Below are 23,152 nucleotides of genomic sequence, written 5' to 3' on the forward strand. Positions count from 1 at the left end.
ACTGTTTCAAAGGAAAGATCAAAGGACATTCAGCATTCTAATTCAGGGCCTTCCATTGGAATCAATAAGATAAAGAAAACCACAGTAAAAAGCTAGTATTCCCAGCAAAGGCGAGAGATGCCTTGAGGAAATGGTGAAGTTTTCCATGTACATCAGAATAATTCACCCAGCAAGTTGAAGCCCGCGTGGTCTGCTGCGGCCCTGTGATCATCTGTAGTTGAGACAGCAGTCTGAACGTCTTGCCCAGCAAGACACATCTCCACACATCAGGAGCGCCACTACCGTTCACACACCACGTCTCCCTTTCTTTGGAGAAGGCAGATTAACTTCTCATTTCCCCGTAGCTTAAAGTGCAGATGTCTGGCCAGCTAAGCGGCAGCATCAGCATCGATCATTTGGGTCTGTTTTGGCAGAGCCAGGGAGTCCGATCTCCCCTTCTGGAGAGACTGTGTCTTTTCTGGGCAGAAAATATTCCTTTACATTTTCTCCACACTCAGAACATGGAGGCTTCCCCTAAAGGGCTTGACCACCATCTAGTTTGGGCCCTTGGGCAGGTGCCCAGAGGCTTGCGGGGTCACCTGGACGTAGGCTGTTAGGGCAAAGACCGCGGTGTGTCCCTCGTAGATGTGGCTTTGCCTGGTTGTCATCGAGGACGGACACTGACCTTCCTCCTTTAACAAAGCAGCTCTCCAGTCCATCAGCAGGAGCAAGTTTGAGTTAGGGACTCTGAGGCATTAGAGCTGCAAAACACAGTGTCACCCCAGCCTAAACGTTCTCGGGCAAAAGAAATCCATAGTCTTAGCACCTCAGCCATTCCGGTCATCCAAGTGACCAGCAAATGTTTTTCACGAACAGAAGAAGATCATCTAGTTTACTACCAGAGCAGAATTGTTTACTTCCTTAATTCCATTTTGTTAGCAAGAACCTTCCTAAAATGCAAAATAATCTCTGGCTTCGATGTTCTGTTAGGTCCGCACATGCATCGTGCGTGTTTTGGGAGGCTGTGCAGATGTCAAATCACACAACTCCGTTTACACAGGAATTTTACGATTTTCCTCTAAACATACTGTCTGTAATCACCTAACTTGATTCAAAAGTTGGACGAAAGGAGATGTTGGCAGATCCAGTCCTAGGTCACATTTTGGTTCTGAATATCACCGTGTAATTCTCCTTCATGCAGCAAAGGTTTTATTTTTGAGCGTCTAGATTTAAATAGGAATTCCACCTCACATACAGCCATATGCCAGTTATATTTAATATACTGAACCACAAAGTTCAAAGTTTCAATTCCAAAGAGGAAAAAACACCAAAAAAAAAATCTTACCTAAAACAAAGAAAACTAAGATTCCATAAAAGTAATCATTCTTTTAAATAAACCAACAGCATTTAAATAAAACACAAAGAATCCATCATTTTCATGTTCTTTTTATCTCTATCACTTCCACAATGTCCCCTTCCTCTGCTTTGAAAAAGCATATAGAATTTTCATGAACATAAAGACGTTAACGTGATGCTTATGACAGACAATAAGAACAAGAGACAAAGGCCTAATCCATGTAATTGAAAACATTTCTAGACACAACTACATTAGCAATGCTTCGGCAAAATGTTTTTGCAGGTGAATAAATGTCCAGGCCTCTCGTGTGGAATTCTGTTTAACTTACTTACTGTCAGGCAGGGCAGGAAACAAGGTTGCTTTGGGTTTTTCTCTGTCAACACTTTGGGAGAAGAATACAGAAGAATATATTCCAGCGTTTCCTCTCCTCGAATGGGAGAGCACCTTTCCTAGGCTGTATAATGAGCCCACCTCACAACTGGAGTTCCCCATTAGCACTTGCTGCAACCCGAGCTGGGCTCACCCTTATCTCTTACCAAGCCAGTTACAGAGGGGCCCGAGTGAGGCCATTTAAAAATGTAATTAAAACTCTGTTAAAACCACAGATTGCTAAATACATCTGTTTCAAACACACACGCATGCGTGCGCGCACACACACACACACACACATACACTCACACACTCACAAAACCAACTCCCCAAAGTATTTTCCCAAATGGCAGCTATAAATGTACTTTGAACTAAGTTTTTAATTAAAAGCTAGGAGTTGGAAAAGCCTCTAACAAGTTCACATTTCAAATGTGGAGTCCTTGGCTTAATACCGCTCCCTGAATCAATTCTGACTTTGCTGCTCTGGATGTCTCCTGGTCCTGACCATCTTCCAGGAGGGACATTAACAGGCTGTAAGCACAGGCCTGGGCAGCCCGATCCAGCAAGTGGGGTTCTGGTGTAAAAAAAAAAAAAGAACTTTTTGCTATAACTGTATTTTAAAGCCTCCATAAAACATGACCCACAAGTGAGACGGGAGTACATTGATTGTCAATCAATGAGTATTCACAACATGAGATATAATTTAATGTTCATCCCAAGCCCTTTAAATACTATAGATGTTCCCCCACATTTTAAACACTGAGGGGCTATTAAAGAGACGGGGATTAGTGCAAATTACCAGTATGTAGTGCTTTCACTGTTTTAACTAAGCAATAAAACTGTGTAATTGTACAACACTAATTGAATGCAGCTACACATAATTGTGGGCTGCCATATGTATCCTATTACCATAAAGACTGTCAGTATTTTGTAAGCTACTCTTGTGATCATTGCAGATGGCTACAGTCAGAGAAGTTGTTCTCTAGGGTTTATTATATGGCTATAAAGACATCCCATGATTTGACAGACTAAATGTGTTAAATGGCAACAATTATGAAAAAGGTTCCAATTAAAAGCTGAAGGCATGTCCCACCAAGAATAGATATAGGGAAAGGTCAGGTATTAGGTTTTTGGCACACTGGCATTTTACACAGGGTTTTTCCTTTTTTGAAGAAGAGTTTTCTTTTTGTTTCTTTTTCATTTATTTGGGGTTTGCAGTAGCTGTGACTTGCTGAACAGTAGATGTTTGGGCATAGACCTGATTTCCTTTGGATTAGAAACTGAGACCATTTGGAAAAGTTATTTGAAAAAATAAAAGATTTAATATATAGTCATAAAATGCAGCTGGTGGCCATAAAATAATATGAAAATTCACAGATAACCTGAGCCCAGGCAAATGGTTTCTGAGATTCCCATAATAGAGAACTAAAAGCTGACTAATATAACAGATGTGTTGGAACAAACATAATTCTCAATGTTGCTGTGAATTCAAGGATAACCCTGTTGAAATGCTGGCTAATGAATCATTAGTAGCCACGGAAATATTTTTCACAGAGGAGCTCAATAGGTACTAAAAAATAATTTCACCAAATAGAACTGAACAAAAGTGGCATGAAATTGACAAAGCCATGAAAAAAAGTCGATTTACTTTTTCACAACTATGGTATCCCTTAAAAAAGACATTGGTTTTCCTCTGGCCAGGGTATATGGCCTTTACAGCCCTTTCTAAGGAAAATGAATTAAATCTAAATCTTTAATCTTTAAGAAATGAAGTAAAACAACATTAATGCAGGAAATTATTTTACAAAATGTACTTTAGGGTCCACAGGCTTTAAAATTAAACCTCCCGGAAAAAATTCTTAAAAAAACCAAACCCACTTTATACCCACATGTAAAATCTTTGTGAAATCAAACATTAAATGAAATAAGAAGAGTCAACATTGTGTAGAAGTCAGAAGAGAGGTAACAATATCAGAGGCAGAAATAAAATAGCTTTCAGAGTATTACTCTAAAGATATCTGGAAGATATCTGGGAAGATGGAGGATGAGTGGGGACGCCAGGAAACCCAATTCTCATCCTCACTTTATTTATTTATTTATTTTTTAAAGATTTTATTTATTTATTTGACAGAGATAGAGACAGCCAGTGAGAGAGGGAACACAAGCAGGGGGAGTGGGAGAGGAAGAAGCAGGCTCATAGCAGAGGAGCCTGATGTGGGGCTCGATCCCATAACGCCGGGATCACGCCCTGAGCTGAAGGCAGACGCTTAACCGCTGTGCCACCCAGGCGTCCCCTCATCCTCACTTTAAAATAGTCATGAAACTATCCGAAAGTTCGCTGCAGCTGCCGTGAGACCCAGGCAACAGGCACGTTCCGGATTCTGGGAGCCATTGCACATACTAGCCATTTGCGAAGACTGTGGGAACTCAGTGTCATTGCCATTTTTAAAACTCGTGTTACATTTTTGTCACACAAGTAATACCCAACATGTCATTGTAGGAAAATTAGAAAAGACAGATAATTATGGAGGGAAAGGAATTAAGCTCACCTGTGATCTTGACACCTAGAAATAACCATAATTAACATTTTGGGTTATGAACTTCCAGCCCTTTCTTTCTCTCTCTCTCCTGCTTTTCTCTTTCCACTGGACAATATATCCTGAGTGAATAAGCTTGTATCTCCATCATGATTTTCAGTGGCTACTGGATTTTCCATTGTATGGATGCACTGTAATAATAACCCCAACAACAACTACCGCTGCTATTTACTGAGCACACGGGATACGTCAGGCATCATGTTGAGGAGTTCACACTCGTTATCCTATTGGATCTTCACAACAACCTAGTAAGTCACCTTACTGTATTGTGCAGATGAGAAAATCGAGTCTCAGAGATGTTGCCCTGTTGTCCAACGTTGCACAGCTAGTAAGTGGCAGAGACAGAACTTAACGCTTAAGTACGTCCAAGTCCAAGGTTTTAACCACGATGTCCTCCTCCCTACTCATCATGCCATTATTTAACTAATTAGTGCCCTGGCATAAGTAGTTTTATATTTTTTCATACTAAAAAACACTGAGATGAACATCCTTCTATATGTATACAGATCTGATTTTTTCTCTTTAGGTTTCATTTCCAGAAGTAGAATTATTTGGTCATAGGATACTCCTACTATTGAAGATTTCAGTTCTTTATTACCAAAGTACCTCTCAGAAACCTTCTATGAACTCACTCTTACACCAAGACATAGGAGATGACTGGTAGTCTAATAACTTTTCCAAGACTATATGCTATTATTTATCAATCTTTGTTAGCCCAATAAGACCACGTGGACCATGTCATTTTAATGAGATGAGTGATATTATTTCAGTCCTTAATGACAGAAGGGATGAGTAGCCCAGCAGACAGAGCCAGGCCAACCAAGGTAACACACTACACTTTCCTGTCTTCTCCCATGTGCAATCACAGGTCCTCGGAAGAGGGCCCTCAGCAAAGGTGCTGGTAAAGTAACTGGTATATTATTGTACTAAATAATGTTTTGGGAAAATGTTGTTTTTCTTCTATTTTTCCCTTAACTTTTATCCAAATTTGGAAAGCAGAGGTTTTTTTCCCTAAACACCTATAAAAAAATGATCATTCAGTTTCTGCTTGGACATTTTCAATAACCACAAGCTATGTGTAATAAAGGCCATTTAACTTGCAAACAGGTGCAACTGTTAAAAAGTTTTTTCTTGTATCACTTCGAATCTCTCACCCAGGAATGTCTGCTCTTTAGTTTGAGTTCAATACAGCATAGAAAAGGCTTCCCATCTTCCATCTGGCAGTGTTTGATATATTTGACCAGGGCCACCATTTGACCAGGCTCCACTTTCTCCTTCTGTGGGCAAAACTCCAAGCCCCTGACGTGACGGGCTCACATTCCTCACCATAGGGGTAATAACTGGCATGAGCAAGGCAGAGAACCCTCTTGATGGCAGCACTCTTTCAGTGAAAGGAATCGAGGGGCACTTTTTAGCAGCCATATCCCACCAAGGCTCACACTGAACTTATGGCCAACTAATACCCTTTGACACGGTCTGGCCAATTTTTCCATTACTCCTTTTTTGCAAAGATCATTAAAACAACGACACCAAAACCACTTGGTCCATTCGGATTTATGTTTCTCTCTTGTCAAATTTCATCTTACTGATGTTGGACCCTCACAGAGCCAAGGATACTTTTGGATCTCAAGTCTGTCACTTGCTATAATACATCTTCATTCACATCACTAATAATGCTGATTAGGGCAGGGCTAGGGACAGAGTCCTGAGAGGCACCTGGCTCCCTTCTTCGGGGTCCCCCAACTGTTAATCAACACTCTGCTGGCTCAAGATCCTATGACAGTGGACTGACCACAGATCTACTCAACTGTGCTTTTGCTATGGCTTCTAGATGCAGTCTCTCTGTGGCACTTGCTTGTGTACCACTGCAGTTAGCTATCTTATCACAAAATGGCCTTATTTGGAGATTAAGGGTCATGGGATTAAGGCCGAAGGAAATCTGCCATCTCATGGGCTTGGGGCTGGCTTGAACTGGAAACCAAGAGGACCTGGAGCACATCATCACTAGGTCACACATGGTCATCCCGTGGAGAGAACACGATGCCTTATTGCTGTGTATAATCCGTTTAGTGAAAATGACAGTCACGTCCTAGGCGTGCCACTTTGATGGGCAGCCAGGAGCAGGAACAAACACCTGGCTAGAAAGTTTCTAAAAGAAAATTTCTGACTAAGACAGGCAGATTCTCTGAGAAACTGCTTTCTTCCAGAGAGTATCGGGGAGTTCAGAAGGAAAAAGTTTTTTGAACATAAACTTTTATATTTCAAGAAAATCACTGTTTATTTCTGGAATCTAATAAAAACTAGTGATGCAAGTTATAGCTTTGCCAGTAAATAATTTTCCTAAGGAGGTGGCATCTGCATATACATTTTAAAAGACCCTCCCAGTTCCTTAGAAAAGAAACTCGGGCTGCTATGGGGGTTTTCCTGCCAAGGGTGCAATCTTGCCATCTAGTGGTGACTCCTGCAAACTGAAGGCGGTCGATCCCAGTAGGACGGTTTTGGTGGCTTTGTTCTTTAAAAAGCAAAAAGTCTGTTTTAGCTATACACTATCATCACACACACACACACACACACACACACTGGTCCCGTGCATTACGTACAGCTGGGGAAACACTGCACTTCCCCCACTCAGTGGCATTTAGACTGAGGCCCATGTGAGCCCACAGTGTAATGAATGGGTTGAAGAATGGCTTGGACCTGTCATGCTGGGTCTATTCCCTAGTCTGTGAAGAAGTGTCACTCATTCACTCACTCTTTCATCTCATCCACCCTCTCATCCCATTGGTTACTCATCCTTATGATCATTAAGCTCTAGGCCTGACGGAGCAAAAAGAACCATGTAAAGATCATTGGCCTGATTAACTTGTGACAACAAAAACAAAAGAAAACAAACAAGACAAAAACTTAGAAATGATACAATAATAAAATTATAGGGGGAATTTATATTGGGTCAATTCCCAGTTTTCACCCCAAATGTGGCAGAAACATCACTGTAAATCAAATCATGTTTTCTCATTAAGAGACCTTGACCTGACAACTACTAAGACTTAAATAGATCAATATAGATCCTTGAGGCCAAGCTACAACATTTTTGTATAGTTCTATAAGAATAAAAAATAAACAATAAAAAATTCTGGAAGTTCTATATATGATACCATAAAAATGAAATCTATAGCTGAATTAGACACTTAAAAATTATACTTTGCTAGTTATAACAAACATTCAACATTTGACTGACAAAAATCTTGTTAGCAATGCAACAATTTAGGCTTTTTTATGGTCCCTTAATAAAAGAGTAATGCAAAGTGTGTAGTGAGGCCTTTTTACTTATTTGGTAAGTTTATTTATTTGGTAGTAAGAAAATGGACTGGAAATCTTTACATGAAATTTGTCATAGCATTTTTCAAAAACAGTCTCCAGCTCTACATTTTGTGAGGAGATGGCAAATCCATGCACGGCTAAATGGTAAAATTTTAAAAGCAATGTCAAAAAAGATGCAAGATGATTTTTACAATATACAATTTGTTGTGAAACAGTTTTATTTTTAGGAATAATTTAATTTTTATTACAAATAAAAGGGGAATAAAAAGGAAGGAAGCTAGTAGTTCCATGTTATCTCTTTATCTTCATAAAATCCCCATAAATGAGGCTCAAAGGAGTTAAGAAACTTGTTCAAGGTCATAAGAGCAGCCACTGGAAGAGTGAAGCACTTGGTATTGAACTTTGGTCCATCTGACTATAAATCCTTGGGATGTGAATGTGCTTCCCATGACGATTCTCTCTTATTTCCACATAAAGGTCAATAGAATGTGAAATTAGCAGAAGTCTCAAGTTCAATTAGTGATGTGGTCCTAATTTTAGTCTACTTCTATTCTTCTACCTATTTTATACTATAATACATTTATCCCTGCAAAGTTCACCAACCCTTATTACTTCCCAAGAGTAAGAAATTACTATAGTGGAGAAGCAGAATTACTTCAGTTCATATGCATATTTTAAACCTATTACAAATGACTTCAATGGTGTATGTGTATTTCAAATTCTCACATTAGAAGAGAAAAGAAAAAAAGAGTGAACATTTTTCTTCTTGGGCAATTTGAAAAGTAAAATATGGTAGAACGAGCACAATATTTTCAAAGTGTCCCACAAATTGTAATTTTAGAAAAAGTACCCTGCTAAGTAATCACGTATGGCATTTACAGAAATAGATAATGCTCTGGTGAGAAGCCAGTGGACGATGTCACGCAAAACCAAACTGCCAAGGTTGGGGGGGGGGACGAAACTTTAATTTTCAATCACTGAATTTCGGGGTTTAGGGAAGTTTTGAAACAAAGGCCAATTGTGAGTCTGCTCCCATGAGACGCTCCTACATAATTCAGGACACAGGAATAATGAATGCAGACAAGAGAAAATTGCTTCAGGTTACGGCGGCAACTATGCAGAAGAGAATGTTCGGGCTACTGCGGAGATGTGGAATTTGAGGGGCAATTAAGTCAGAGCTCCATCGCTTGACCTCAGCTGCCTCCATTAGCCAGTAGCTGCAAGTTTACGAACATAATTACAGTGAACTAACTGCTTGTGTATTTATTTCTTGAATGCTGCCTATTTTTCCTACTTGAATGTCAACTCCGTGAAGGCATCTGTCTCTCTCTGTTCCCTGGCACAACCTGGCACAGAGCCAGCACATAATAAATCCCCCTAATGCACAGCTTCGTGTTGTCTAGTGCTTAAAATCTTGGGCTCTGGAGTAGGACAGAGCGAGGTTGAGATCTTAGCTCTTCCACATATGGCTTATAATGGCTTTGCGCAGGTCTTTGAACTTCGAGGCGCTCAGTTTCCTTACCTGTGAAATGGGACAGTCCTAGATCCTACCCCCCACGGCGGCTGTGAGGATTACAGAGATCAGGAGCGTAAAGCGCAGGGCAAGCACGTGGGTGGGTCGCCATCTTAGACCTCATCAGCCCTTATTGTGCCGTAGGAGTTGGGCTGCTCAGCGGCTTTTAGACTTGGATTTAGACTTGGATGTTCAAACGGGTCATGTGGGGGAGCTTGTTTCAAGGAAGATCTGTACCCTGTCACCCGTCACCAGATTCTGATTTGCTAGGGCTGCAGGGAGGCTCAGAAATTTGCATTTTTAACAGGCATCTGGGAGTAGTTCAGATGCAGGGAGTCTGTGGACCACCCTTGGAGAAACACTGCTTTTGAAAGAAAATCCTCAATTCCCGGATTTCTGAAGAGATGGACAAACTAACAGTAATATATAATGCATGACTCTTGGGCCTGGGTAATGAAAGTAAAAGAAGAGCTAGTGTCTTGGGGGGGCGGAGAAAATGAATAGATTTCATTAAAATGCCAGCCTGGATAGCCAGCAAAATTTGTTACTCCCATATTCACCAGTGACAGCTCCTCATGCCCAGTCTCTGTCTCCTCAGTTCTTTCCAATACTGTCCCTTTCACAACTGGACTAAGAAAGGAGACACGTTTGTTTGCGTAAAGAACCCTCAGTGTTTCCCCCAGAGACACGGAGTTCATGAAAAGCAAAACAAATAGTCATAAAGGGGGATAGGGATGTCTCTGATTTTTAAAATCAGTCTTCATTATAATTATTTTTATGCTTAAGAGCTGGTGTCTTTAAAACTCATGCCTTATTGTCTTAGCTTTTAGATCATATTACTGAAAAGTAAATTTGGGAGACTAAGGGCTTCCTTTTATTCCCCCCCCCCCACCAAGTAAAAACTTTTAACATCTAAGTGCTGTAGATAAATAAACATACATGTAAATACTCCTTGTGACTATTTTGGTCTAGCCCAAGGTGTCAACCACAGCCCTAGATTTCCCAAGCTCTAGTCCCCCAACCCTGTCTCAGGTTTTTCTTTGCTAATAATTAGTCAAGTACTCCTAATGGCACATTAATCCTTATCAATACACTTCAAAGGTTCGTTTCCAGCTAGTTACTCAAGTCCAGCTGGAAACTAGCCTTTAAAGCATATTTCTTATCAAAAAAGAAAGAAAAGATAATAGGAAGGAAAAAAAAGAAAAGAAACATCGATATTCACTCGTGAGGGCTCAGAACTCAAGACGCCTGCAGTTCGAACCGCTCTTACCAGTAGGTTCTCTGGCTTGATGTCCCGGTGGACGATGTTCAGGCTGTGCAGGTATTTGATGGCGCTGGCCAGGTTGTACAACATCCCACTGGCGTCTCGCTCCGTGTATTTGTTGGTTGAAGTAATGGCATCGAAGAGATCTCCTCCCTGAGAAGACAATGGCAGGTGGAGCAGCAATTAGCACATGGTCCAATGGGGCCGCCTGGAGAGGCGACAGACACATGCTCGAGGAGACACAGAAGCACGCAGGATCTCTGGGCTCTTAGGGCTTTCCCTGCCATTTCCCTCCCAAAGGCCCAGAGACTTCATCTGGTGACTTGGCTCCCCGCTGTGAAAGCCAGGGGCATTTCCTCCATGGCTCCAAGGAGTGGGGTGGGGATTCCCTGCCATCGGACAGGCAGTCATCTGCCCAGCCCCAGCCAGGGAGCAGAGGCGGAGCCAGGTCTCCAGGGCAGAGGTCTGGTGACCTCCGGGTGCCCTGGTGGCATGTGTGACATGCCTCATACCAACGGCCAGCAGAAGTTCAAAGTCATAACCCCAAACCTCCCAAAAGGAGGAACAGGTAATCCTGCAGACCACACCCTTAACAAAATGTGCGGCTGCCTTATGAAGTCCCCCCCCAACACACACACTCAGTTCCCTTCATTCTCTAGATTGAACTCTCTTGGAGTGGGTGTAGCGTTTTCTTTTTCAATAATGTACTTCTTTGTAAGAAGCAGAGAAAAGGACCAGAAACTGTCATTTCAAAGATGAGAGAGAAAAGAGAGGAGGAGGGAGGAGGGTGGAGAAATTTCAAAGAAAGTTGTCTAGGACCATTATTCATCTGAACTTTTGTTTCCCTTGTTCCTTGCTAACTTATTGTTATTTGGAGAAACAGAACGATTTTAGGCTCCAATTTTAGTTCTCTTTATTGGAAGCCCGTTCAGAAACTTGGGTCTGATTTACTCACAACGTTTGCATCATTCTTGCACACGAAGCACCAAAGAGCTGAGCATGGGAGCCAATTGTGTTCATCTGGTGCCTAACGTGGTGAGGGATTTCATTTTTGTTTCTTAAATAGCAGAAGCAAAATATAGGCCTTGGGGGCTGACGGTTTTCGAATCTCTCTAGCTGGCCTGTCCTCCGTTGCCCTGCACCACCTCCGCTGGGGTGGGGGGGAGGCTCCTCCCGCAGCGCGTTCAGCCTCGGCAGTTCCCAGCCTAAACCCATACGTGAGCGTCGAAATGAGCNAAAATGAGCACTCTCTCAGCCTTCCGTATCTCAAAGGCAGGGCTGCCGGAGGTGGTTTACAGGTGGTTTCCGAGCCTCTTCAGGAGGCAGCATTTTCACTGTGGTCTGCATGAACCGCACGCCGCTGCAGTGAGACGGGGGTGCGGCTGTGGATGGTGACCCCGCGATGACGTCCCAGTTGTTCTAGCTGTCTCGGTAGGCTCCAGGCACCCCGTGACCTTGCGCCTTCTGCAGCCCCAACAACGCAGTGAGCCAGTCCTCCCCGTGAGGCTTGCCACCCGCACAGCCCGTGCGCTCCCTCTGCTGGGTAGAAGGTTCTGTGGCGCTCTCCGCGGGTGCTTCTCACCGGGCGCACAGCCTACGCTGCTTCCGGCCTCTAGATTCACAGCATCCAGCGAACGGACCGTTACCTTTCCACGTGGGATGGTGGCCTTTTCCTTCTCCCTCAAGAAGTGGGCGTTCCTTTCCCATGGCTCTCCACGTCCGGTGCCCCCCTTCATTCCAACCTGTCTCACTGCACCCCTGCCACTAGCTAGACCCGTGAGTCGCCTTTATGTTCCAGGAAGGAGATTCTTCCCCCATCAAAAACACGCCCAAATCACCCTGCGTTCCAAACCTGTCCTCCTGAGGGCCCCTTCCTGGAAGGTCCCTTCGAGTGCCTTTGTCTTTCTAGCTCCTGCTATCAGTCAGTGTCTGGTCTGGTCGCAGGGCCGCCTCCTCCCCCAGGCCTGCGTTCCTCTGAACACATATGCAGAGTGTATGTGCACACATCTGCAGGCAGAAGTCTAAAGGCCTGTTCCTATTAATTATGGCATTTCACTCGTGATTACTGTTACTTCACTACTTTCCAGAATACGGGCCTTGTTTATCCCACAGCTGCACGTGCTCACTGGCACACCGTTGGACTCCTGAGAAGCAGGGCCCTCGCTACATTTCTCAGGGGGAAATGTTATGGGAGCCTTTCAAGTCAGGCCTGGGGTTGGCCTTCACTTCTTGGGATGCTTCCAGACCTGGCCTCACATCAGCTCTGGGGCAGCCTAAATTGAAGGGTATGATCTGGTAGTACAATGAAGGAGTCCCGATGCTGGACCTGCACACGCTTTCTGATCTTGTTAGGCTCTCTTGGTCACCCAGAGGGAATTTGCAAAAGGCTGCTGGGTGAAGTGAGGACCTCCCAGTAGTAACTTAGCTATTGTCACCTGACTAACCACATGAGTGACAGACTAGGCTTTCCCACCACAATGTGCTCCGAATTCTTAAGCCTTTGCCTCTTTCATTTCTCAGCTTTAAATTTAAGTTAGTCTTAACTCTTCAAAAATCAGCCAATAAAAGGGGGCTAATCAATTTTTAACAGCACACAGAAGGGCAACAGGAATGGTTTGAATTTGTTGCTCTCAAAATTAAAGTCATTGTAAAAATATTATCGTGGGTGCTAGAGAAAGTATATTTTACAATATTGGTAATTACCAAACTTTATTTGGCCATAGAGCACCCATATGAAAATCTTTCGAATAACTGAAATCAACCTTTCTTTGTCGAAATAACAGTTTACTATTTTTATTGCCCTCGGCCTCAAACATGACAATACCCTTGTGTCACTACACACAAACAAGTCCCACCCCTCCGAAAGAAAAAAATCCTAACACAAACTAGGACAAAGTAGGCTTCATCTGTAAATATAAATAACCACTACAAAAAAAAAAAAAAAAAAAAGCCCAAAGATCTAAAGTCAAGCAACTCTGAATAATAAAAGCTTAAAGGAGCTTCGAATGAACATTTTTCTATATAGTAACAGATTCGTTTATTACATGCTGCCTTTGTCTTAAATCTTTACAGAAGGAAATGCCACATTCCACAGTGCTGATTCCTACCACCAGCTGGGGCGTGTGATTCCAAACATGGTTCCCGGAGCCCCAGGCTCTCACTGCCGGGTGCACACAGTTGATGCCGAGGGTGGTGTGACTAATTTACGACATTTTACAACTAAAGTAGAAATTAGTTACACCTTCATTTAGATTAACATAATGGAAAAAAGGCTTGAGAGAAAATAGCACTGCATGAATCCTAAGGATTAAATTTGTAAAAACTTTTAGTTCCTGGAAATTTTAAATATGGAAGTAGAGGGAACAGGCAAGTCACCTTTCACTTAGATTCAACCATTTATCAGCGTATGGCCATGTCTATAGTCTATGCTCTAATAAAATATAGATGTAATTTATGTGACAGGATGAGGTTGTGACATCTACTGAAAGGCAGCAGAATATTTTCTAGTGCTATTTTCCTATTACATCGGTGACTAAAGTTTATTTTCTTTTTTTTTTTTTTGATAAGAGTGGTTGATACCTTTGGATGTAGTTCACGAAAAAGTGCACAATTTCTATAGCAATGATAACAACGATGATCGTATTGGTACCTAATACTTTCTGTGTATTAGAAAGAAAGCACCTTAGTGGGGGCCCCTGGGTGGCTCAGTCAGTTAAGCGTCTGACTCTTGATTTTGGCTCGTATCATGATCTCAGGGCCGTGAGATCGAGCCCCGCATTGGGCACCATGCTCAGCAGGGAATCTGCTTCTCTTCCTCTCCCTTTCTCTCTGCCCCTCCCCTCTCCTTAAAAAAAAAAAAGTACATAGTGGAAGTCATCCCTCTTATCTTCGCAGTAACACTCCTGTTAGGTACTATTATTCTTCTCATTTTACATTTGAGGAAACTGAGGTACAGAGAGGTATACCCAGGATCAGAAAGCTACACAGATCAAGGCTGGGACTTGATTTACTGCAGTATAATTCTAGTGTTAATATTCTTAACCGTTACGCCAATGCACAGAAATGAGAGACTAAAACTGGTGGAAGGAAATGAAGGAGACAGCTCTATCAGATAGGAAAGTGTGATGCCTTATGTGGGTTTATTCTTTTTCCAATATACACACCTTTACTAATTCCATGACAAGATACAGTTCCGTTGGCACATCCATCTCTTCGATCAGAAGAACAATATTGGGATGCTTCACTCTTCTTAAAATAGACACCTCGTTCTGGATCATATGCTCCTGTTCAAGGGAAAAGTCGCCTTAGTCAATATACACATCAAAACATATGAGGCGCTAACGCCAACGAGTGAAACTATACTATCTGAGAATCAAAGGAGAGACTGTTTTGGTAAAATATAATGAGTATATCTTAGATTCTGATACTCAGATAGCCTAGAACTGCCAAACAATGTTGAAGGTCCTCAGATGATGCTTGCAACCTATCAGGATAGCTATAATCGCAGATAGAAGGATGGAATGAAAATTAGATCACAAAAGTAAATGAAAGTAAACAAGCAAACAATGATAAGAAATAATATACAATCATTCCAATTAACTTTTCTTCCAAGAATATTTATGAAGTTATATTCCAATAAATATATAACATTCTATTCCACCAAAATGCAACTCCTGGGGTGAACTTATGTTTATTTGGGAACTGATCTATGTGTTTCTACCTCCCCCACCCCCACAACACTGTATTTTCATAACAATAAGCCTTATACATACTTTGCCTCGACATTTGCTTTTCTTGATAATTTTCAGAGCATACTCCCTAGCGGTTGACCTGCAAAGAGAAAGTTATTTGTAAAAAATAAACTTAATTTCAAATCTGTTGAGTCATTTTGTTAAGGATTAATTTCTTACCCCCAGACCTTGTATCAAACTGGTGTAAATATTTTGTAAAAGACTTTTTCCTTTCTTCAAAGAAATATGTAGATTTTAAGGGGCTGACCAAGTGTGAAGACAACAACTATGCTAGCATAGAAACCTCTTGAGCTGTTCTTTTTTTAAAAGATTTTCTTTATTTATTTGTGAGAGAGAGAGAGGGTGCACAAGCAGGGGGAACAGCAGAGAGAGAAGCAGACTTCCCGCTGAGCAAGGAGCCTGATAGGGACTCAATCCCAGGACCCTGGGATCATGACCTGAGCCAAAGGCAGACGCGGAACCGCCTGAGCCACCCAGGTGTCCCATCCTGAGCTGTTTAATGTTACCATACTTGTAATAAAGCCACCACTACTGGGGTGCCTGGCTGGCTCAGCCCATTAAGCGTTTTAACTCTAAAAAAAAAAAAGAAAAGAAAAGAAAAGAAAGAAAAGAAAAGAAAAAAAAAGAAAAGAAAAGCCTCCTGATTCTTGATTTTGACTCAGGTCATGATCTCAGGGACCTGGGATGGAACCTCATGTCAGGCTCTGCTCAGTGGGGAGTCTGCTTCGGGATTCTCTCTCTCCCTCTCCCTCTGCCTCTCCCCACCTCACGCTCTCTCTCTCTCTCTCAAATAAATCAATCTTTAAAAAAACCCGAAAACACAGGACTCTTGAGTTCTTGAGGACTGCTTCATACACGGCCCAGCCAACATTGCCCTTCCTCTGTGACAGGTGTGGGAGGGAGGATTTAGTCATACAGCTACCTTTAAATAGCTTCCTAACTTGTGTTAACATTTCTAAGATACTGTAGTGCCAAAAAGGACACCTCGATTGTGGAAGGATGAATACTTAATAATCATAAGAAACCCACTATTTTACAAGCATCTCCATTTCATTTCCAGTAGGAAACCAAAACAGCTTAGCTTTTTAGCCATCGATAAAAATCAACTTTAAGGATATAAATGAATACAGTGGGAGTGGGGTTAAGAACAAAAGTTTAAAACAGTGTTTTAAAATCTTCAGTATGGAGAATCAAAGGGGGGATTTCCTAGCTACGTGTTTAGAGCAAGAGTGATTTGCCCATAAATTAAGAGGCCAGATATTAGCAGTGTGTCTCAAAGGCATTTTAAACACCCTTCACGTCATTTGCTAAAACTTCTTCTTCCGCTAGACTTCCAGGACCCTGCGTGGATTAATGGGATAATGAAGTTATGCACATGCAAGGGGATTCCTCCCAACATAGAAGGACCACAGGGTCCCTTTAAGTAGTGTATTCTTAAGAGGCTTCTAAAGAGTTTGTTTGCAAATTTGAAAACCCTTAATCAAGAGGAAAACTAAACACTGAAGAATTTCTGGATTCTGCTTTTCACGAATCACTGAAAAACTAAAATAAAACAAATTTGAGATTCGAATCTGTAACCCTTTTCCTATCTGGTTTAAAATGTTTCATGTGATGACAGAGAAAACTTGACTATTGGACTGAGTGCTGTGACAAAAGCCAGCAATCCCAGGAGGGCCCAAGGATCTGGGATAGAGCTGACACTCCAATCTGTGTCTCCACAAAGGGGACGGATGACGGGACAGTGTTGGTGAGAAGAGAGGAGATTTCTTAGTTTTGTCATTCCCCATGTTGCCATTTGATCCCCTTGTTTCCCTGGAATAAGTAACATTGTAGGGCTCAAAGCAAAGGGCTGGTGTGGGATTGGGAAGACGGAGTCCCCCCGAGACCCAGAGGGGCAAGGAGCAGACTCTCCAAGGAGCAAGTGGGTGTGTTGTCTGCCAGGACCCCAGGCAAACTAGGCTGTGTCCTGAGCCTCTGGCTGAAGGGAAAATTCGAGCAAGCCTGGGCTGCAGTGGCCTCAGGGCTTACTAGGAAAAGGGACTTTATGGGTTCAGTACCCGGAACCTTACATAATAGGACTCAACACTCAGTTAGATTGACCCGTATTTTATCTCAGACAGCGAGCCTTGTAGAGGACCACCAAAATTAATGCTGCAAGTTTTCTTTCTTGATTCCTTGAGGGCAGAACTAGAAATGCATAATATAATCCTTAATTATTGGAAGTATATGTTTATAGGAAAGCAGTTGGTAAATGAAAACACTTGGCAAGAAATAAAACCTTAAGCAAAACATTTGCCTTCCTGCATACCTTAATTCCGAGGACCGCTGTGCCCATGAAATTATTCAGCGAGCGGTTACGAGCTTGGTTCTTTGGTGGCTACAGAGGTGAGTAAAAGCCGGGCATTTTAGACACAGGTAAGCAAAACCTGGTCCTTGTCCCCACGGAGTCTACTGCTTGCTGTGGTGAGAACACTTACTACCGGGATTGATGGTGAAACTATAGGCCATTTGCTTGTTTGTTCCTGAAATGACATTCTTGACCTTGAACAGAATCATGGAGCCTTGAATGCCGTGGCAAAGGCAGCAGCAGCAAGCAGGACAAATTTTGTTTGCTTTTTTTCCTCCTATATGGGAATTCAATTTGTAAGATCCCCTTCCTATTAAGGTTGACCCAAGGTTAGAGGCTGAACTATTAAGAAAGAAATTTCCAAATTTTACAAATTTGAACTAAATCCAATTTATAATGTTTGTGCTAAAAAAAAGAAGCAATGGTTTGGAGAAAGCTGTCTTGTTTAAACTTAGGGATTCTCAGCCCAGGGCCAACCTGCTCCCCACTCTCCTCCCTCCCCCTGGGATGGGGGCGGCAGAACACTTATCGATTGGGACGCTCTGGACTAACGTGCTTTTTGTTGATGCTGTTATGGGGGGTTTGCTAGGTTTTCAAGGTACTAAAAAAATCTATGTGGAAAAGGAAAAACAGCTTCCCAGGCATTGCCTTCGGAGCGTTTGATGAATTTCACGGAAATCCTTCCACACTGGGTTAGGTTCTCACGCAGAGGGACTCGTCCCTCTCTGTAGCCCGGGATGAGTCCAGGGTAGGCCTGAACTCGCAGGGGCTCCAAGCACTTGGCTGAGCTGTGGAGGTGCTGGAGGATGGCGGCAGTGAGGACCCCCTCGCCCCCAACAAAGAGGGGTTAGTAAACACCACCCTTTGTTTGCTACGTAATCATAATACAGCCCATCCCAGCCTCCTCCTAAGTGGGTAATTGTGCAGAGCAGAGAACTGAGGCATCCCAGAGTGTCTCCTCAGACATCTCTGGAGTAGAGTTTGATTTTGAATTTGAGCGCAAGCCGGGTGCCAGGGCATCCTCAGGAAGACAAGGAGGACGAGCCCTGCCAGCCAGCGGAGAAACAGCTCAGCTTTACCCTGACTCATCGTCCAAACGGCACATCGGAAGGAAATGCCTTCAAACTACAGGTACAAGGTTCTGGAGGTTCTTGAAAACTCTGAAGGCTTTCTAGGTAGATGCACCCCAGGTTTGTGGCCCTGAAGTCTCAGCCCGTTCGGATGTTCGGATGGGTTTGAGCCCATCTACACTCACTGCTCAAGCCAGCAGTTTCCTTGAGCAATTCCTTGGGTTTATAGAAGAGGGAGGGAGAGAGGGAATCAGGAGCAGCTAGAATTTTAATACAATTCTGCTGCATGCATTGCTAAAAAAATGCAGTGCTGAAAAGCAGTTCAGGTGGAGAGGAGGGCCAAGAGCCAGCGGGGACACTGTCACTGCTCCAGAGGGCGCCGCTGGTACCCTTGGCTTGTATGCTAATTAGTCCCTAAAAGCCAGGAAAGCCAAAGAAGAAAGGCGCCTCACTGCGAGCCCTCTACTCATGCTCTGACCCTTTGCTAGTGCTCTTCAGCCCTCTGAGTTTTCCTTGGGGCCCCAAGTAGTCTATAGAACAGCTTCGGAACAGAGCAAGTCTCAGTTCACCCCCTTCCTTTACATGTTCAAGGGGCTCCTGAGGCCGCCGGAGAAATTGCTACTGGGGAACAGGCAGAAATCGAAATGGGCCCAGCAGCCACTACCAAAGAATATGCTAGGACGGGACCATGGAACAAAAGGCCTACACAACCCTATTATTGTGTCCATTGTAGTAGGAAGACCTTCCCTGGGACGGCATCTTCTTAAGAGAGGAGGGACAGACTTGCTTTTGTTAAGACATATGCATCCTTCGAAATATGGCACAATGTACCCGCAAGCAGCGTGTGCCATTCATGGCATGCTTAGCTCGCTTTTATTTTCTTGGACCTCTGGAAAATATTAAAAGAATGTTTTGTGATGACTCCAGGGAGAGAGGACACATGCTATATGTCCTCATTCAGCAAGAGCAGAATACTAAAACTTTGTGGAGCGATCTGGTGTGTAGACTCGGAAAGTTCATACTGATGAAACCCAACATGGGAGCTCATGCAAAATGAACACAGTCCAAACTGGAAAGAAGACATGAATTCTGGATGGAGACATGAGACATTTTCATTGTGCGAAGAAGACCAGTAACTTTTGGACCTACGCCGCCCTTGTGATCCCTGTGCTAGTGAGGAGAAACAGCACGTGGCGGCCACGCCAGACTCCACAGTGACGCATACTGGCAGATCGCCAGATACCCCACGTAGGAAGGACATGGTGATCTGCTAAAAATGGGATTTTCTGCTACAGTGGAAAAAAAGTTAAGACGAGTTGAATTTACTATCAGTAAAAGTATAAATGAAGTATAAAATCATATAAACACATACACACACATTTCCATCCATTGCCTTAAGAGTGGTTTTCCTGATTTAATTTCTGTCTTTTTTTTTTGTACAGGGACAAATGTGGTGTGTGTGTGTGTGTGTGACTTTAGATCAACTACGTTACATTCTCCTGAGAGGCTCTTTGCTGGAGGCAACAGAACGGTCAGAAGTGTGAGTTTTGGACCCAGGCCTTCCTAAGTACCAGCTGGGCCACCTTGGGCATCTAACCTTTTAAGGTGTTCTTTGTCTGCTATAAAATGGAGACATATTGCTATTATGGGATCATTATGACAATTACATGAACTATCATAAGGGCCTTGTATATAGTTGATGCTCAATAAACAGCAGTTGTTCCTGTTTGGGGAGGTGTGAGGCGTAGGAAAGTAAAGGAGAACTTTCTGCATTTGGCAATGAGGCCGCAAATGGTCAAACTCTGGTGGCAGTGGGGTGACCGAGGGACAGACAGGAGAAAGGGTGGCCTCACAGTAACTCCTAAGGGTTTTTCACACTACTGTTCCCATGCCCGTCGCTCACAAAGACTGGCTGTCGTGGCGGCTTGCTGGCACTGGTGGGACTCTCCTGGCCCAGCTACCATGCTGGAGGGAGCAGAGTTTGAGATTTAGTGCCCGAGAGTATCTTCATGAAGGCTCTGAGACTTCAGTCAAGGAGGCATCTTCCTAAGAGTGGCAAAGGGGGCAGGGGAGCAAATCAGTGGACACTGGCCAAACTCAGGACCCTGGTGATGCCCGAGGCCCTGTTGGCTTCCAGCTCTAACGTGGCATAAATCTGCGCTTCCAAATCAAAGCTCTTGGAGAACAAGTTCTGGATCTCGTGAGGCTAAAGCTTCTAGCCCGAGGCATCCTCTCTGAGTGGTAAAGCAGAGCAAAGGAACGTGATTCTCACACAGTGCCGACTGGGAGGCGCCCAGCTTCCCCGGGGGGGAAGAGGAAAGTGGCAGGGGAGCCAGCAGTGAAATCTTCCTCGAGGAACGAAGCGGGTTCCCCCTGACTTTTCAACGCTCTGCTCACCAGCTCTGAGCAGGAGCTGCTGGCCGACCAGGTCCCTGTTGAGCAAGAAGCTGCTCAAGAAAGCACTGGGCTGAGGGTTTGAGGCCACCTTAATCCGGGCTGTGACTTTATTAGCTGTCACTTCATCCAGTTGCCACCGGCCACTGTCCTTGAGTAGGTATCAAGATCCCAGGGATAAACCTTTTACTCCAAGCCTCTTGCCTTGGGCCCCCAAGAGTACCAAGCTCATTCATTTTAAAACATTTTAATGTATTAAACACCATTTTTGTTGGAATCAGTACCTATGCATTTTAAACCTTTTCAAGGTTATTATATTTAATTTGAGGATAGTTGGTGCGTTAGAATACACTGTATACAAGAGTGTTCTGACCTCTACAAAATGTCTCAGAAAAGCGTCGAAAAAAACCGTTCAATATGGTTTTTTTTAACACAATAAAAGGGCTCACCTGAAAGATCTGGCAAAGTTATGCTGAGTACATTAAAAAGGAAAAATCAAAGTCCTTAATTTATAGATTGTCTCAGGAATCACTACATTTTTCAAATCTGTTGTTAGACGGGCTTTTCTTTCTTTAAAAAAATTTTTTTTTCTTTTTACATCTGGAGTGGAGACATTAACCTATTCCATATGTGCCACAGACGGCAAATAAAGACACGATCTTGGAAAACATAATGCCAAATGTTTCCTTTAAAGTGCGATGCAAATGATATCCTTCTCACCTTTCTACACATTCCTTGACAACAGCAAAATTTCCATCCCCTATTGTCCTTCCGACTTTATATCGTTCTGTTATTGTGGCTGGAATCTGGAAGCCTTCCTCCGACACTTCTGAAAGAATCATTAGTACATTTTTATTGGTAGAAAAGGGAATGCAGATGTGGCACCAGAGAGACATTTAGAAGGATCATCTAATAGACGGGAACTAATTCAGAATCGATATGTCACTTTCCGTACAGTGGGGCAAGCCCTCCCTTCCCCCCGCTGACACTGTATACACTCAACAGTTTTTACCAAGACGAATGATAAACTGAAAGGAAACATAAGACGTATGGGGTCCACTTCCACTGATGGGAGGGCCACCAACACTTTCTGTGGCCGTGGGGACTCCAGGGAGGAAGTTTCACTATTCGTGTTTCATGCCAATTTGATCCATAGTGTTTACGGAATACCCACTATCTATAGACAAATGACATTCCTACGTATGGCTCAGGAGCAACATGGAGCTTATAGGGGACTCTGGGCTGCTTGACATTGTACAAGCATGAAGCATGCCTGCTGTTTGGACATTTAGCTTTACTGCATCCTGAAATGGAGATCTCCGTAAAATTCCCTACGAACTAAGCCCTGATGCCCCCCCCACCCCGTATCAATGAGCAGATTTTAGACAAATGTTCTCACCAGCAACCTGCATAACAGATGTCAAGTTAAAATTGCAATATTTATTATGTCTGTGAACAGAACAGTTTTGTAGTTTCAATTATGTTAGTGCCACTAACACAACACATTTTCCCCCTTAAAATGCATTTTGAAATATTTTACAAATGCCTAATAATGCTTTAAATATCTAAGGCCATAAAACTAAATAAGCCACACTTAGGTCACATAAATATACTGGATAACCTTTAACATCTTCGGGGTGTAAAAAGCCTTTTATAGCTGGGCTCTAAAATTTACATGCTTTAAAGTTATAAATCCTCACTCTGCCTCAGGCAACCTGAATACAAAATGTGATGGAAACCTAGTGTGCTTTCTAAATGTGCTCCTATTCTGACCTTTAATCACAAACTGAGACTAAACATTTCTTCTCAAAATAAAATTAAAACCTTAGGTGGTGCCTAGGCTTTCTTGGTGATTTCTGTGTTCTCCATTAGCCTGCAACGCTGGGGAACGACAAATGGAAATTCACAATGATCACACATCTGCTTTAGGACCCTTATGCTGTGATCATGCTTAAGCTGCACCACTCTGGAGTCTGGGGTGGACGGAATTTCTGGAAAGGGTTGTACAAGCGTAGGACATTTGCTGCTGCTACTTTTACCCTTGGCATCTGTGTGGCCTCTTTACCTCCTTATAGGTGACATTTTAGTCTTAACCCACTAGAAGCTATCACAGTGGTCTCCGGAATAAAGGGAGAGCTTCAGCCAATTAACACCCCCTCCCTAATCCCCACCATCTCACCCCCGAAGAAG

The 23,152-nt window shown here is 43.0% G+C and overlaps 1 protein-coding gene across 4 annotated transcripts in view; it reads right to left on the bottom strand.

Annotated features, from left to right (window-relative positions):
- The window catches only part of DCLK1 (doublecortin like kinase 1), a 333,743-nt gene that overhangs the window by 40,704 nt on the left and 269,887 nt on the right, over positions 1–23,152 (bottom strand). For all 4 annotated transcript variants that reach the window (XM_034665069.1, XM_034665067.1, XM_034665068.1 and 1 more), the window contains 4 exons: positions 21,683–21,791; positions 15,173–15,230; positions 14,564–14,683; positions 10,407–10,553 (listed from right to left, as the gene is read on the bottom strand). In XM_034665069.1, coding sequence (XP_034520960.1) covers positions 10,407–10,553; positions 14,564–14,683; positions 15,173–15,230; positions 21,683–21,791 — 434 coding nt within the window. The remainder of the gene's footprint in view (positions 1–10,406; positions 10,554–14,563; positions 14,684–15,172; positions 15,231–21,682; positions 21,792–23,152) is intronic.

The sequence above is a fragment of the Ailuropoda melanoleuca genome, chromosome 7 (genome assembly GCF_002007445.2).
Source record: "Ailuropoda melanoleuca isolate Jingjing chromosome 7, ASM200744v2, whole genome shotgun sequence".
NCBI classification, from domain to species: domain Eukaryota; kingdom Metazoa; phylum Chordata; class Mammalia; order Carnivora; family Ursidae; genus Ailuropoda; species Ailuropoda melanoleuca.